The sequence below is a fragment of the Sander lucioperca genome, chromosome 22, assembly GCF_008315115.2.
Source record: "Sander lucioperca isolate FBNREF2018 chromosome 22, SLUC_FBN_1.2, whole genome shotgun sequence".
NCBI classification, from domain to species: Eukaryota; Metazoa; Chordata; class Actinopteri; order Perciformes; family Percidae; genus Sander; species Sander lucioperca.
This window is the reverse complement of record NC_050194.1, coordinates 24,265,679-24,283,287: the sequence shown is the minus strand read 5'-3', so window position 1 is coordinate 24,283,287 and position 17,609 is coordinate 24,265,679. Positions and strand designations below refer to the sequence as shown.

Here is a 17,609-nt window from a genome sequence, read left to right as displayed (position 1 = left end):
GGGGCAGAGCCACAAATTGTGCACATTCGAGGCTCAGCCCAAACCTAAGGGGGCCCTGGGGAATTAGACACCAAAACGACTAGTTAAGATAAAGAAAAAGATTGTGGTTTGAATTAAAACATTACTAAGGAACAAGCATTTCTTGGGGGAAAGGCGTTAGTTTTTCCCGGAAAGCGAACTCCGCTCCCTGGCTTGAAAGTCCTGTATGTTAACGCCCATCCAGCAAGATGGATGCAGTAGTGACTACAGCAAAAAAAAATGTGGAATGCATACGAGTTACAGCGCTTAACTTTTCGTAGCTTTTTGAACAAATGGTTCATGAGAACAGGCTGTCTATATTCTGGTGGTGGTGGTGGTGATGGTGGTGATGGTGGTGATGGTGGTGTAGTGGCTATGACACATGCCTTTGGTGTGGGAGACCTGCGTTTGAATCCCACTGTAATATATCAATGTGTCCCTGAGACGCTTAACCCTTAGTTGCTCCAGAGGTGTGCAACCTCTGACATATCAACTGTAAGTCGCTTTGGATAAAAGCGTCAGCTAAATGACATGTAATATAATAACTCTGGTTCTAGACATTTAAACACCAATATACGTCCACAACAACAGGTAGCGCCAAATATCAGTCGGTGTTTCACCTAGCTTTGTGGAAGACTTTTAGGCGCGGATCTGGTGAGGGGTTTAGGCGTCCTTCTTCAAGAAAATGTTGCATTTTTCAATAAAAAACAAAAACAAAAATCCCCATACATGGTCATTTTTGTTTTCTTTGGGGTTGTTTTGGGTCTCTGTGGTCCTTTGTGGGAGTTTTGCGTCTCTTTTTCACATCGTTTTAGACCATTATCTCAACATCTGTGTCTGAAACGTTGGTAAAGCTAGAGCAGATAACTAATAAGTAACACTCATAAGCTTATAGACAAAACTTGCTAAAAAAGTCCATCTACAATCATTAGATCTGAGAGAAGCCTTTTAGTTTCATTCATACTTAGGGCTTAGGTGCTGCCCAAAAGAGCTTGGGTGCTGCACCTAAACCTTATAATGGCAGGGAAAACCCTGGTAATAACCTGAATGTGCCGCTCATGACCGGATTAAGATTTTTGCACACAAAACAAACGTGGTTTATAAAATCTGATGTTTTCTTATGAATGAAACTAGCCAACAATATAACGGCCAAGTCCAGCTGAAATGATAGACCATCACAACTGCTTGGATCCTTTACACTTTCTAAAATGGGAAGATTTTTCTGCATTGAGTACGTTTACAGAGTATGTTTACAGTGTGGTATTACTACTTTTACTGAAGTAAAGGATCTGAATACTTCTTCCACCACTGATCGTACGAAAACTTCTGAACACCAACTCATACCCTATCCTGTCACGTGATCGCTCCTTTTGCAGAGCTGTCCATCACAGCAAAACATCAAAGCATGAATACACAGAGGTGGAAGAAGTACTCAGGCCTTTTACTTCAGTAAAAGTACTACCACAGTGTAGAAAGACTCTGTTAAGTAAAAGTCCTGCATTTAAAATGTTACATAAGTTAAAGTACAAAAGTATTAGTATCAAAATAAACTTACAGTACAGAAAGAAAAAGTACCTCCATATGCAAAATAATATATTTTATATCATTGGATTAGAGAGAAAAGTCCCGCACACTGACCATTACGCAAGCAACAATTTATTTAGAAAAATACAACGTTGTATTTTTCTAAATAAATTGTTGCGTAATGGTCAGTGTGCGGGACTTTTCTCTCTACTTTTTGATCTGCTATTTCTGATCACATCCTACGCACCTGCCCGACAAAAGAGGAGTGCAAAAAAGTTACTTGTTGAATTCAAAACAAATGAAAGGATCTCATTACCAACATTCTTTTATTGAACAAATTGAACATTGAATTATATTTAAAAGGCACCACGAAAAAAAGAATGACAGTTTCTTTTTAAAGTGTAATTTTCAACTGATATTTTCTTTCAACTAACTCAAAAAATGTGTCTATCGTGACATGTTGCAGCCTTTCACCAGATGTATATTGCGGCAGTTGATAAAGATGATAAGACGTTAAAAAAATGATATTAATTGATATTGTGCAGCCCTACTTTATATACTGCGGGGTAGCTTGTGATCAATAAAGTCTTATCTGTATCCATAATAATAAATGGGCAGTGGTGGCCTAAAGATTAAAGAAACAAGCTTGTGACCGGGAGGTCATAGGTTCAATCCCCAGACCAACAGGATAAATCTGGTTTGGGAAAATGAAAGAGCAGCGCTTGTCCCTCCCTCATTACCACCACTGAGCTGCCCTTGAGCAAGGCCCTTAACCTCCAACTGCTCCAGTGGAGCTGCTCAGTGGCCAGCAGATGGTGGTTGTACTGGGCAGCTTCCAGGTATGAATGTGGAACTGTGTGAATGTGATCAGAGGTTGTTCCTGCAAAAGAGAGGCTACCTCTCAGTGAACCTTCCCTGAATAAATAAAGGTTAAAAAAAAAAAAGTAAATCAATAAATGTAGTGAAGTAAGGCATAAAATGGAGATACTCAAGTAAAGTGTAAGTACCTCAAAATTGTACTTAATATTAAATGTCTGCACCCTGGAACAGGAGGCTTAAAGTAAATATTAGAGTTTAAAACCAGAGTGTGGTCAGTCAGTAAGTGACTTACTCCACTGTAAGCTTTATTAAAGTGAGAGCAATCAGCCTTTAGAGGCTCGTGTGCAGCCTGATGATGATGCTGAGTGTGATGTTTCAGCGCCATCTAGTGGTGCTTCACTACAACAACATCTAGCTCTTCCCTCCGTGTTCTTTAAAATAACAGTATAGTATCGATCCCTGGCCCTGCAGTCCCATGTCGAAGTGTCCTTGAGTCCACTGATCCCCGGAATAATGTGTGTGAATGTGTATCTGATGAGCACTTTGTATGGCAGCCTCAGCCACAATGTATTAATGTGTGTGAATGGTGAATGTACTATGTAAAAGCACTTTGAATAATCTGAAAAGCGCTACATAAATACAGTCCATATGGTGAAGTGTTATACCAAATTAAACAAACATCTAGAGGGTGCTGAGGAGGACTGAAGCCTGGGGCAAAAATATTACACCTAATCTCCTGACACCATTCATACAGTTACAGTACACTCTCTATAAAGTGCTCTTACCTTTTGAAAAGTGATTGTGGATGCTAAGAAAGTTCCTGGGTGAAGCTGAAAGAAAGATGGAGAGTTTGCAGTAAGAATAAGAATGAATAGGAGGAGGCCAGATGGAGAGAAATCAGTAAGGAAAAGCCTCAGATGTTGTATATAAAAAGCCAGATAGAGATATTATTATTATTAGTAGTAGTAGTAGTAGTAGTAGTAGTAGTATTTTTATTATTGGCTGAGCTTAGTCCAGTGATTCCCAACCAGGGGTACTTGGCACCTTTTCCGTCCTCCTTTGCACTCCCACCTACAATCACTAGCACTTCCCATTAGAGTGTGTCAGTCCCTCAGAGTCTATGGCTACAAGGCTTGGCTTATTTCTCATCAGTCCCACGCTGCATTCATTATGTCTTCTCTTTTCTTGGTAGAGCGTGTGCCCATACATAGAGGTTTATTCCTCGACCCAGCGGCTGCAGGTTTGACTCCGACCTGTGGCCCTTTGCTGCATGTCGTTTCCCCTCTCTCTCCCCTTTCACATCTTCAGCTATCCTATATAAATAAAGGCCTAAAATGGCCAAAAAAACAATCTTAAAAAAATCTAGATCTTTTGCACTACCCTCCTCCCCACTTTAAACCAACGTATCTCTATGTGTACATGTATAAAATTATATGTACTGTATATAAGTCACTCTATATGTTGTTTGATTTTATTCCGTTTTATCCTGTTCTAATTTAAATATCTGTATGCCTGTTCTATGTGTGTAGCGTGAAGGGCCGACAACTTACATTTCATTGTGCAAGAAATAAATGTCACCTTGTGTCAGTCCCACACTTCCAACATGTGTTTGCTCTAAATGTAGAAACCCATACTTTTAATTCAGGCCTTTGTTGCTAAGCTGCTATTTTCCTTCAATATTTAACAGTGGATGTGACTGAGAGAAGACACTAAATGTAGAAACATGCACAGTTACTCCTTGAGAAACTCTGAAGACTGTCTCATTGCTTTTGCAAGTAAGTACTCAGATCTTTGACTGAAGTTAAAGTAGTATTACTACAGTAGAAAAACATCTGTTACAAGTAAATGTCCAGCATTCGAAACAGGGCTGCACAATTAATCGCAATTTTATCGAAATCATAAAATGGACTATAGTGCAAAATCCAAATCACCTTTTGTTAAAGGAAAACTATGTATCAAACCATTCTGAATTAAGTATTGCAGTGCAATACTGAATCCTATCGCAATCGCAATATCATTTAAAATAATCACAATAAGATATTTTCCTCATATCATGCAGCCCTATTTGAAACTATCCTCAACTAAAAGTACATACGTATTATCAGCAAAATGTACTTAAAGTATCAAACGCAAAAGTACCCTTTCAGAGTGTTAACTGAGTTAATATGTGTTAATATGACATGAGATGATAATTTTTAGTAAATTTCTACACACAAGTTATTATCCTGTGCAAGAAGATATTTAATCTTTAATCTTTTCTTTTTTTATATAAACATTATTTATTTATTCTTTTCAGGACTTGAGAGGCTTTGCTGTTTTGTTGTTGGTCAAATTACAACCTGATTAGCAGCAACACCTGTGAGAGTATGTGCAGCCTTTAATCTATAACAACCCATCATATTTAATAAGTTGATTGTATGTTTTGTGTGTCAAATCAACGTAACTTAAGCTGCTGGACATATTTCCACATGTATAGCAGAACATGGAAATACTTAAGTAAAGTACAAATATCTCAAAATTTGACTTAAGTACAGTACGTGAGTAAATGGACTTAGCCACTTACCCCAACAGAGTACTGTACTTGTATTTCAGTACTTGTACTTTACTCAAGTATTTTAATTTTTATCTTACTTTATACTTCTCTGCTACATCTCAGAGGGAAATATTGTACGTTTTACTGCACTACTTTTGTCTGACAGGTTTAGGTGCAGCAAGTATAATGTTGAGGATTTTTTCTTATTTCAATCTAAAGTAAAAGTAGCAGTAAAAATGAAAATACTCCATTAAAACTAAAGTTCCTGTATTCAATATGAAGTTGAAGAAAAGAAGTACTCTCAGGAAAGTGTACTCTAAGCCTATCAAAAGACAAATAATATGATGTATTGTTGGGTTATTATTATTGATGTCATTGAGAGAAGTGAGGTAATGTTGTAGCTCAACACAATATGAAAGGAATATTTTAGAGGCCAGCCACAGTATGCAGTACAGTAAAAGGTACAGTATATCCCTCTGAGATATAGTGTATGGGAGTAGAAGTAGAAAGCAGCCTAAATTGGACATAATTTGTAATCTCAAAGTTTTTCATTTAAATAAATGTCTGTTAAGTCAATATCTATCACTGAAGGTGAAGACACAATGGTTGAGCCTATGGCCCACTGATAAAAAGTACTGCAATATTTATTATTTATATATTAGCGGCGTGGCATCTCCCAGAAAAAAATCTTGTATTACAGGGTTTTTTTCTCCATTGTAGGCACACACACAAAAATGGAAGTGTGCACATAATTCTGAAAACTTAGGCTACCAACAACATGACTCCAGACCAAAGAAACAGAATGATCTTTATCATATGTCTGTGCTTCAGATTGCTAAACTCTCAACACAATTCAATTGTTTTCACTCAAATAGAAATTCTAAATCAACCAGGACTGAAATGTAATGTAAAGTAGTCTTCAAGTAAAGTACAAGCACCTCAAAATTGTACGTAACTACAGTAGCTACTTGAGTAAATGTAGTTACTTTCCACCACTGGCAAAATATCAGATATTCAAACCACTGACTAGCCCAGCACTGCCTTGCTCATATCATCCATCCTCTGTCTGTTGTGTGTCCTGTCTCATCAGCTCCAACTTAAACTGTACTTTTGTAAAAGGAGTTTGTAAAAGGAGTCTTCTCTTTTATGTCTCCTGTTTTACTCTGGGGTTAAGGATTGAGAGACCCAGCAGACCATTCAAATCTCATCCCACCATCACCACATTCAGCACAATCTGTTTAGCATTTGATGCAAGAAATAAGAGCAAATTAAACACATTGAACAAACTAATTTGCAGCCATCAGCAGTATCTGCGTGTGGTTTGCAGCATGCTGTGAAAATCAGCGGTTCATTTCTAAGTTAAGTCCCAAAGACAAAGCAGTAAAAATATTAGATATTGTAGTTGCATTGAGTGAAAACACACCAGGCTGGACTATGAGTAGCTAGCATGTGGTGCGGTGTAAACAACAGTCGTGTAATGGCGCAGCTAAATCAGCCATTTATAAATAATGTGGAGGTTGTGAAGACATTTAGAAATGAAAACAATATTTTTTTGGTAATGAAGTTTCGTGCTATGAACTTTCGTCCCACATTTCCGCTGTACGGGCATTTGCTCAGAGTGACAGCAGCAGGGAGCCAATGGGAAGCCTCAAATTGAAGTGTTGACCAATAGGAGCGCGGGGGGCGGTTGTTATCAAGTCGTAAACGGTTAGTAACAGGACAAGCAGGTAAGTAAGATTTTGTCTTGTTATTTTTCTCACAATTAACGAACGCGCCGCTCGTCAGGAAAAAACATTCGTTTGGTTAAACTATCGTCTGTTCGTTTTAAGCAGGTTGATTTTTTTAGCACACTTTTCTGCCAAACGTGCACAAAACGGCAGTCATTGAGAAGTCAGTATGATATCGGGGAAGCAAACAAGCTAGCTAGCATTAGCTTAGTCTGCTAGCTAAGTTGGCTGTTATTGGCCAGGATCTCTGCGTTAGCCTTCTACGTCGCTGCGCCTCAAACATTAGCATGGCTAACGTTAGCTTCTCATCTACCGTTGAGCGAAAGTACTGTTGTTAATTGTGTCACAAAAATCACTGGCAATGCGGTCTTTGACACGGTTAGTCAATAGAGAAACAACCCTTCCTAACTTACTTCTAAATTCCTAAGCTCGGTGTTAACATTATTGAACATGTAAAACTTTTTCATTATAAATTTCATTAGGTTATCATTAGCCCTGCTAGCCGTTAGCTTGCCAGCTGGACGTAAAAAAAAAAAAAACACCGTTGCCAAGACAGTTAACTTTATTTACTGCGTCTGGTCTTTCAGGGAAGACACTACGGGCAAAACATCATCTTTCAACTTAGAGATTTTGGGCTATTTTGCTTCCATAACATGTTTTCTTTCAGACTAGTGAAAAAAAAAAATCAAAAATACACATTTAGGTGCTTATTTTACTACTTTGTCTATTTGTGTCTGTAGATATCTCTTAAATTCACCAAGAGTTAACGTAAGCATTATATTATACCCCGTTTTCATTCCATTTAAGCATACTTGTAATACTTGTAATACAACAAATAATTGTCTTCCTGAATTAAGTTTCATGAAGATATCTGTTAGTTAAAATATAAAGTAGTGCCTTCCCTTAAACAAAATAAACTAATGTCTTTTGTCTTTGTATTCTTTTTGTTTTAAGGTGTCATGTTATTTACATGTGCGGTAACTGGAATTATGGCTCCTTGGATTATTGAATGGACCATTGCAACAATGGAGTTAAAGGTAATTCTAAATAGTAATTATTATCATTATTGTGTGTGTGTGTGTGTGTGTGTGTGTGTGTGTGTGTGTGTGTGTGCGCGCGCGCGCGTGTGTTTCTGACGGAGCCTGTGCAATGCTCTCAACAAGTCCTCAGCTGGGGTCACGGGCTCTGAGTGGTGACCACAAAAAGGATGAGAATGCGGATACTATTGGCCGAAATGAGTGTCCTTTTTCCCCTTTTTTTTTGAAAGACTATTATTTTTTTAAACAAGTTTACAATTTAGAACAACCACAAAAACAGTCTACAATATTAAACTATACACAAAACAGCGAAAGAAAAAAAAAAACATAGGCCTGGGCCTTGAAAATATACAACTCTAATGCTATGTGATGAAGGTGCGTGTTCAGTGAGAGTCATTTTTCGGAGGCCTGGCTACCATTTAGCCACATCTAATCACGCATCCCTGTGGAGTTATTTCATACAACAGGCCTGGGAGGAGACCCAAAATATTCTGGATGGATTACATATCCCAGCAAAGTGTGAGGGAAACCCCTCTCAAATCCCCTGGAGGAGCTTGAGGATGTGGATTAGGAGGCCGGAAGTGTAGCCAACTTTGCATAGCCTGTTGCTTTTGTGACTTGGAACAGGATAAGAAGATGGATGGATGTTTTTACCAATTTCCAGAGTAGCAGACAAGGATAAATGCAGGATAACTTACTGGATAATTATTAAAGATCTCACCTATTTGATCTTGACGTTTTGTAGTTCGCCTCCCGAGACTTTTAATGTAGATATCCATTTGAAAATATTTTCAGAACAAGCGAATATAGACAGTTTCTTTCTCTCATTCACATATGCGCATATACACACATTGATAATTACTTATTTATTATGCATGTCTTCTGGTAGTCTGATAATTCACAGAGACCATGCAAGGCCTGTAGGAAATACATAGCATGCATTCATTTCATTACTTAACAGTCACAAGAAAGGACGTAACACAACATTGTAAACATCCAATGCCCAATAAGTCTTTACTTGGAAAATCTTCTAGTACACAGGAAGTGATAAAACATGTTTATTCAAAAGTCGTACAAGACAGTAGTCAAGAAAAGACTTGATAGTACTAAAAGTAAAAATAGGCTAATGAGTGCAGAAATGTAAACTTCCTCAACGAAAACAAAAAGACAAGATATATCAGTACTATAAACACTGAAATTATCTTTGTGAAGAGCATCACACATAAAGTATCGTAATAATGACTTATCTAAAAGGATCGTTTTAATAAAAAAGTGTATTTACACAAGTACTAGTACAATACCTGTACAATGTAATACTTTACAAAATGTGAGAGATCTATAAATTGCTAAGTGAAATATAACGGGTTATATCTCACATACGCCACACTAAAACGTCATGCTTTATGTACAATAAGCGCCAACATATACTGAGCAACTGAACAGGATGAAGTAACTGAGGAAGTTGCGAATCCCAGATAAGATGTCAGTGTCACGTAACGCTGCAGGCAGACTTTCATTTTGTAACGAAATGTATTGAAATCTTCATTTCCAGCTACATGCTGTTAAATTAAGTGGTTTGTTTTCTTAGCCAATGCATGCAAGCCACAATAGATAAAGGCAAGGTCTCGTACACACACAAACACACTGCCATGTCTAATTTCACCTGTACAATGCAATGACCCCTGCAACAAGTATTATGTTTTTAAAGCAGGGGCTGGGTATTGAGCCTGAGTACTTTTTTGGTGGGATCAAAATTGTCAAGTGCTGAAGGCTGTCAGATTTGTAATCTGGTTTACTTGCTATTTGATCAGGTAGTTCCCAATTTAATGTAACTATGAGGCTGCAGTTTGTGGTGGTAAAGGCCAGTGTATTAAACTGCAAAATATTAGTATCTTTGTTTTTCTATCCACCCTGTAGTTTTCAGTGATCAGTGTAGTTGTGTTGGGTCGTATTTGCTCTTACACACAGTATAGTGGTGTATTATCTTTGGACTAAAGCTGCATTTAACAGTCCTGTGCAGAAGGGCTCCTTCAAGTGGCCACACGCTGCACCTTCACAGAGGTGTTGCGGTAGTGGTGGGCGATCTAGTTCCTGTTAAAAGTGACACATGAGAGCCAGGCAGTCTGGAGTTGTTTTCTCCCCTGTAAACAGGGAGCATAATGAGCACTTACTATAATTTAGCTATTCAGAATAGCAAAGAAACCCCTTAATATATAGAGAAATCAGTAATTGGTTTGTATACAGGTGTAGGGCTGCAACTAACGGTTATTTTCATTGTCGATTTTATTTTCTTGATTAGTCACTTTAGTTATTTGGTCTATAAAAATGTCAGAAAATGGTGACAAATGTGGATCCCAAAGCCCAATATGACGTCCTCAAATGTCATGTTTTGTCCCCAACTCAAAGATATTCAGTTTACTGTCACAGAGGAGAGAAGAAACTAGAAAACATTCACATTTAGCAAGCTGGAATCAGAGAATTAATTTTTTTTTTTTTGTAAAAAATAAATAAAATAAAAGACTCAACCCAATTAATAGATTATCAAAATAGTTGGCAAATAATTGAATAGTTGACAACTAATTGAATAATCTTTGCAGCTCTATATTGGATATAATAAAATAAGTAAATAGCACAAACAGTAAATATAAAACAGACAACATATAATAAAATATATAGGAAGCAATACATGATATATACATTCAAGGTCTATTTACAGAACAGTGACTATTGCACACATAATGAGCAGTATGTTAGCAGTATGTATGCAGTGTTTCCAGTTCAACCACCAGCAGCTCCTTTATATCAGCCTGTGTCTAAAACAAGTGCCACATTGACATTGCGCTGTGTTTTTGGAAGACAATGCCCTCCTGTGGTATCTTCTTTTGAGCTTTTATGTCGTTTCTTATCTGCCCTTTACTCTAGTGGCGAGTATGAGAAATATCTCCCGCCTACCAGCAAGCAGCACACACACACACACACACACACATACGTACGTACACACACACACAGCCCTCCTATGTTTGTCAGACTCAAATCCGAGGGAGAGGAGCTAGCCGCCATTTTCTAAGCGTCTCTCCCTAAAACGAGAGAAAAAGGCTCGCGACAAAACTACCATCTGGATTACCTTTCGCTTACCGAGAATCGGATTTTTTGGTATATGATTGCCGCAAAATCGCCTACATTTGAAGTAAATCGGAATATAAAGGAGTGTTTCACGGCCTTGTCTTTATATTCGCTTGTGTTGGCGGCGAGGCGAGCTAGCTGGTCGAGCAAGGTGTAGACCCGAATCCGGAACGAAACCCGAGCGGCTCTGTGAACTGGGCCTATTTGGGGCAATCTGGTTGCTTTATTTTTGGATTAATTAATGGCAGAGTGATCGATTCAAGCCGCGTTTTTTTGTGTTCGAACCCTTAGTTTTTTTCCACTAAACTGCAGGGGATTGTTGCCGAAATTCCCTCGGATAGTGCAACCTCGTCACGTGGTAGGTTCCTCCTTTTTCTTTGTTAGCGAGCTAGCTCGACTGGCAGGGTCTACTCCCAACTTGAGCTTCTGACATGTGTGTGCATTAACGTTACATGCTATTTCATTGCCCAGCAGCTAGTGTATCAAAGGACGGCCTCCATTGGTGTACAACAGCAGGCGGCCTGTATTTATTTCCATAGTCTAATTGCAATGCACACCATGTCTCCACTCTGCAATAAAGATAAGTTGTGATCCGGGTTGTCTTGTTATTCTGGACGCATATGCGATGTTACAGCACCTGGATTTAACTCTGATGTCAATGTGTGTGCATGTGCTACCTTTTTTATTTAAACGTATAATACATATTACTTTGGGCGTTAATTGGCCTTAAACTATCAGTGGTGAGCGTAACGTTGGGGCTAACGTTACGTAGTCAGTGACTAAAATGTTTACTTGCCTAACGAGGTTTGCGTAAAAGCGCAACGGCACTCTCCAACAAAAATCACTAAACTGTGCAACGAAAGATTCACAAATTACATCCACAATGCGATGAGGGTAGGTAGCGTTTCACTGCAGTTGGCTTAAGAGATTCGCACGCTAGCTTTGCGAGTAGGTTGTATTTCTTGCATCAGCAGCTTTCCCGAGCTAACGTTAGCCAGAAGCGACCCGCATTAATTTGCACGCAGTGTATAAAGTGACAACGTTTAGCGAGATCTTTATATTTCTGTTCTTGGGAGTTCGGTTGATGTGGAGATCGGTTGCTGTGGTTTTTCTACTGCTACGGCTCGATGATACAAACACACAGACGTCTTGTATGGTTTCCAGCGGAAGCTATTGAGAATTCAAGATTACGAAATAACGTTATTTCTCTCCTTTGCATGTAGAAGAGACGCGCCAGCCTTCCGTATACATGTACAAATGTTTTTGTAAACACCAGGAAGACATTTTGGTGATTACGTTATGGTTGGCTAACGTTTGATGTGGACATTTTTTTTTGTCGCATCTCTAACCAGACAGTTTAGAGATCCTGGTGTTATAATGCATGCTTGTTAAAGCGATGCATTTACTGACGTAAACGTGTTTTGTTCGCTGTGTTTGGAGCGGAATGGGCGGTTTTAGATAAATGAATTTCATTGCATAATCTGCTTCGGAAATACCAACATGGCGTAGTGCGCGCTGACTAGAAACTGCGGTGAAATACTGAGCTCCCATTTATCTGACCCTGCAGACGATACGCGGAGATGCAGCTCCCTTTTATCTCGTATTATTTGAAAGGAGGCTTCTTTCTTTTTTCAAAGTTGATATGGATAATATACAGGCAGTCTGTGTGAATGACATGTAAACCACTGAATCGCTAATGCACCTTAATCATGGCATTTTCGTCCTCCATATTTAATTTTAGAATAATTTTTCTGCCAATCATTTTTGGGGAATTGGGAAGGTTTAATGGGTTCAGCTGAAATTGACACATGAACCTAGTCAGGATGACATCATGTGCTTTGGACTAATGCTGGGGCCTAAATCCACTTACTTACACCGCCTGTGTGGAGCTGCACACTGACTTGCCAGGGCACATGTTGGGCAGTGGGGTTTTGACAATTTGCATCGCCTTTTCCTGTTTCTTCTCTCACCAGAATTGAATCCAAAGTGTACTCTTTAAAGAGGAGCCTTGTAAGTAAATGACAATGAAGGCTTGTTCACACAAACATGGGTGTAGTGGGAATTATTTATTGCCCTGGGAAGAAGTAGCTCAGATGTCTGCCGTTATTCCATCTATATCGTTATAATCCCACTCACCAAGGTCAGTGCATATGATTCATTATTTGGTATTTAATTCAGTGAAGATGGCCTCCGTAGATAATTTCGTTATTGTGATTACAATGGATTCAAATGACATTTTTGGAATTTTGTGAGAGCCGGATGAATAGTCAAAAACATGAGTGATTTTGTTCATCTCAGATGTTCCAGACTCTTTTCTTGGATTCATTTTTAGCAACACTTGCATTCAGTAGGTCATCAGATAATTTGGATTAGCCCTTTAACTTGATTAGTTGTGGACATTTACTGTAGGTTTGTTTTTAAGTTTAGACTTTATGTTAAGCAAGTAGTTTTCCACTCACTCTAATGGCTTACAGAACCTGTAGTGCAAGTATTTCAGTTGTATGTTTTACTGTATAGGCCTGTACAGTGTCTTCATTTTGCTTTTCACTTAAATATTTCATATGGAGGAATATATATATATATATATATATATATATATATATATATATATTATATATATTATGTGTTTATTAAAGAGTCAAAGCAAGATTTTGAGACTAATCTGCTGTATTTTATATGCAGCTTTTCCTTAAACGCTTGTTTAGGCTATCAAGTTAAATGTCATTCCTTACTTGATTGCCTTCTGAATTCAGAGTGCACTAATACAAATTAATCTTCTGTAGAGCTGGCGGTTTCAGTATTAAATCAATATTCAAACATGTCCTAGGCAGTGTCTGTATATGTTTGTTTACACTATCTGGTTGTGGGGCCACCCCTGTACAAGGCTGTGGTTGTTACCTGGGATTTGTTAATGGAAAAATATCTCCACCCAACATCCTCCCCCTCCAACTAGGATCAGAATTTGACGTAGGGAGTTTTTTGTGTGAGTTCATGATACTATTTTGTTTAACTTTATTTCTTGTCTCCCTTCTCCTTCTGTCTTTACTTTCTTCGTTCAATCCAGGCTGTCCTCAGGTGGGGCAGTAAGCGGGTGGTGTGGAGCAGGCCGCGGTGCCCGTCCCTCTGCACTGCATGGCTGCGATGGCGCCCGCTCTCACCGACGCCCCAGCCGAAGCTCACCACATCCGCTTCAAACTGGCTGCCCCATCCTCGAGTCTCTCACCGGCCAGTGCAGAGAACAACGGTAACGCCAGCAACATCCTCATCCATAGCAGCGGCCCCGCAAAGTGCAAGGCCGTGTCCGAAGATTGCCCTCTTGACTTTTGTGGCGGCGACCAGGAACAGCAGCAACAGCAGCCCCAAGCCGACTCTGTGGCTCAGGCCTCGGCCCTGGGAAAGCTCCAGCCGCTGGTGGCTTCTTACCTGTGCTCTGATGTGACACCTGTCCCTTCAACTAAGGAGTCAATCAAGCTGCAAGGAGTCCTCATCAAACAGTCAGTGTTGAAAAGCCACATAATACTGCCCGGCTCCCTGCTCAACGGCGGAGGAGACTTCCTGTTGAGGAAGAGGCAGGCGATCGAACTCTCTGGCGGCCAGCTCAAAAGCCTCATGAGCGGCAGCACGAACGGAGGAGGCCAGCCCATGGCACCTGTCAATGGCCTGGCCAAGAAACTGGTCACTATGTCTGGCCCTGGCTGTGTGGTGGCAGTGAATGGTGACAAGCCGTCTGCCACCACAGACTCTCAGTCCCAGAACCTGCCCTTGGACTCTGAGACCTTGACAGCAACCTTATCGGGGAATATCCCGGTGAAAGGAACCCCTAAACAAAAGCATTCCTCTGGGGTTTCTCAAAATACAGATGGAAAAAACCTCGAACCACCAGTGCTCCAGTCTAATGCACTTTCCCCCTATACCCATGACAACCCTAACCCCACTGGACAAGTGAATTTGGACGAGGCTGATTCACACACGCCTACCAGTCAGCCACAGGGTTGTGATAGGGAAAGACCAGGTAGCAGCCAGCAGGGCTCCCCGTCTTGCACACCTGCACCACGGCCTCCTCTTCCCTGTACTTCTTCCTCGGACAGCCTTGATGCTCACGTTAAGGAGCGCACCCTTCTCAACAGCAGCCGCCAATCTGAGATTGAAAGCCGGCTGCGGCGCCTGCGCAAACGTCTTCAGGTTGTACAGGCCAAGCAGGTGGAGCGGCATATTCAGCAGCAGCTGGGTGGCTTCTTGGACTCGGCTCTCAGCCGGCTTTTGGCCGGTAACCGCAAATCGGAGACGGCAACCCCCACAGCTACATGGAGGACGGGACGCCACTCTTCCTCGACCAACAACAGAGACGGCCTTGGTCGCTTCCTGAAAAGCGGCTCCATGCCTTTGGAGCTGGAGAGGTTGTATCTGAGTGGATCGGCCAACCTTCATTCAGCAGAAAGCGCCTTTGACTCTGATGTAACAGAAAGTAGCTCTGGAGGGGACTCTGACCTGGAGGAGGAGGAGCTGTCCAGAGTGGACATTGAGCAGCGACATGTCAAAATGTAAGTAAAAGTGTCCTCACCTGCTGAGACATTGAGCATATTTAGGGCTGTACATGAATAATTTAAACATGATTCTGCAGTACTGGAAAATTCACAGCTGAGGCTCAAGTTGAGCATTTATGTGTAAAAAATGTTTTTTCATAGTTGCACTTTCCCCATGCACAGGTATTGTAAATTACTCTCATATTTCCATGGTGCTTGGAGCTCTTCAACTGTCCTGTGAAAGTCCCTGTATTTCTAGGCCCTGCAATATGCTACTCAGGCCTAGCAGGTGCTAATGACAATCATAACTGCCTGGTCTGCCTCAGTAGTGGTTGGGTCAAACTCCAGGGAGGGGTAGAGAGATACCATTCGCCCAGAGAGCATGTGTAGTCGTGTGGGTGGTTTCATCCTGTGGAGAACGCACAGGCTGGATTGGGCTCAAAGTAAAAAGCTCTCCTGTCACACAGTGCTTCCTCCTGAGTGGGGCCGAGGCTGAAACTGAATGTTCTGTTTATCTGCAGAGAGAACAAGTAAGCGCCCACAGAGCCGGTGTATGTTTTGATTTAAACTGAAACTAAGGTGGAAATAGTCAGGTTGTGGTGGTTATTTCTTTTTTTTCTTTTTTTTGCAGAAGGTGTGGGTTTTATGTTTTTATGTGCTGCCTGTTGTGATCTCGGGTTTGCCTCGGCAGGAGCTTGCAAATGTATTCCATGGGAAATTCACATAAGAGTACTCACTTCTGTGTCATTAGTGTTTGGAAGGAGGGGAAAAAATACAGCAGGTGGGTCAGCGTTAATGGACTTACTGACCTGTTTAGGATTGGGTAGATTATTAACAATGTAACTGAGAACACTGATTTTTTTATTATCCTTTCTTGGGTTGACTTTAGACCTTTGACCTAAATATCTTCATGACCTAACAGGAAGCTTGTGTTGCAGGCATGATCCAGAGGTAGAAAATCTGCTTGTAATGTATTCACACTGTGTCTGTGGCCCATTTTAAGGTCAACGGAGGTGTTAGTTGGCAGTTTATGTGCAAATTTATAGCACGTCATTTTCAAGGAGAGTGGACAGTGAGCTACATTTATGTGGCCTGAGATTGTAGGAGGACTGAAAGTCATATTGTCATTGTGAATCTAATTACACAATGACCATAAAAGAAGATTCTAGTTATGTAAACAAACAGAGCAAAAAAGGGATTGTTTTGAGTTGTTAAATTCCCATTCTGCTTATGTATCAGATATTCATTTCTCATATCAAAATTCTATAATTTCCTGATTTGTAACCTGAATATTTTGTACTTTAGCACGTAACAAATGGATAATGACCAAACCTAGTAATGTAGTAATAATAATAATAATAATAATAATAATAATAATAGGGATGCAACGATACGCTCGGCTCAGGATGTGATACAATTCACGATTTTAAGTTCACGATGCATTTTTCTCTAGATGTTTTTTTTTTTTTTTTTTTTTTTAACAGAATGAGCTGCAGACAAATGGCTGAAAAAATGTTCCTTCATTTACATGAACTGTGCAAAACAACAGATGTGTCCTCTTATGAAAAGTGCAGCTGAAATTGTATTATATCTAAAATAACAAAATTAAAAGAATTTATAATTAGATTTTTTGAAACAACTCCCACATCAAAATAACTAAAAAAACAAAATCTCTTCAAACAAATAAACTAAGAAGACGTAGTGACGTCTGAAGTCAAACAAGTGAAATCTAAAGTAGATTACGCCCTAGGCCGTTTAAAAAATTGCATCACTTTTTTCTCTCAACCAGTTGTAATCTTTACACATTTATATTAATTATTAACCGATTCACGATGCATCGTTACATCCCTAAATAATAATAATGTAATATAATGTTAAGATATGGAAGTAATTATCTAGATGGTAAAGGTATCTATTGCAATGACAAAGCTTGTTGTCCTAAAATAGCTCTCATTATGTACAAGAATTGTAGGCGTGACAGCTGGGCAATGTACTGTACCATGACTTAAGGTAGATGGTAAGTAATTAACACTATCTTCTTTGCTATAGATGTTTTATGTTGTTCTTTAGTTATAATGGAATGACTATTAAATAAAAGTTTTACCGTAGCAGTTTTACTATGAAGGCTGTCTGATATGTTCAAAATTAATCTGATTTATCATTCACATCCAAGTCTATCAAACTTAAAACATCAAAACAGTTGCTTGTATTGTGGCCACGTTGTATAATTTCTAGGGCTGCTCCCTCTTAGTCAATTAGTCGACTAATCGGTCGTTTTGGTCTTAGTCAACTAAGATTTCTTTAG

The 17,609-nt window shown here is 39.7% G+C and overlaps 1 protein-coding gene and 1 long non-coding RNA gene across 6 annotated transcripts in view; both read left to right on the top strand.

Moving 5' to 3' along the window:
- Window positions 1-3,471, top strand: part of LOC116061547 — a 12,457-nt gene extending 8,986 nt beyond the window's left edge. Inside the window, exons 2-3 of the long non-coding RNA XR_004107737.1 lie at window positions 2,536-2,545; window positions 3,461-3,471. This is a non-coding gene — a long non-coding RNA (uncharacterized LOC116061547). The remainder of the gene's footprint in view (window positions 1-2,535; window positions 2,546-3,460) is intronic.
- A 3,104-nt stretch (window positions 3,472-6,575) lies between these two features.
- Window positions 6,576-17,609, top strand: part of LOC116060933 (KAT8 regulatory NSL complex subunit 1) — a 37,848-nt gene continuing 26,814 nt past the window's right edge. For 3 of the 5 annotated variants that reach the window (XM_031314688.2, XM_031314686.2, XM_031314684.2), the window contains exons 1-2: window positions 10,663-11,139; window positions 13,846-15,322. In XM_031314688.2, coding sequence (XP_031170548.1) covers window positions 13,914-15,322 — 1,409 coding nt within the window. In that variant the 5' untranslated portion in view covers window positions 10,663-11,139; window positions 13,846-13,913. Of the gene's footprint in view, window positions 6,622-7,575; window positions 7,659-10,661; window positions 11,140-13,845; window positions 15,323-17,609 lie in introns of those variants that run through there. The other 2 variants (XM_031314685.2, XM_031314687.2) reach the window with 2 other exon arrangements.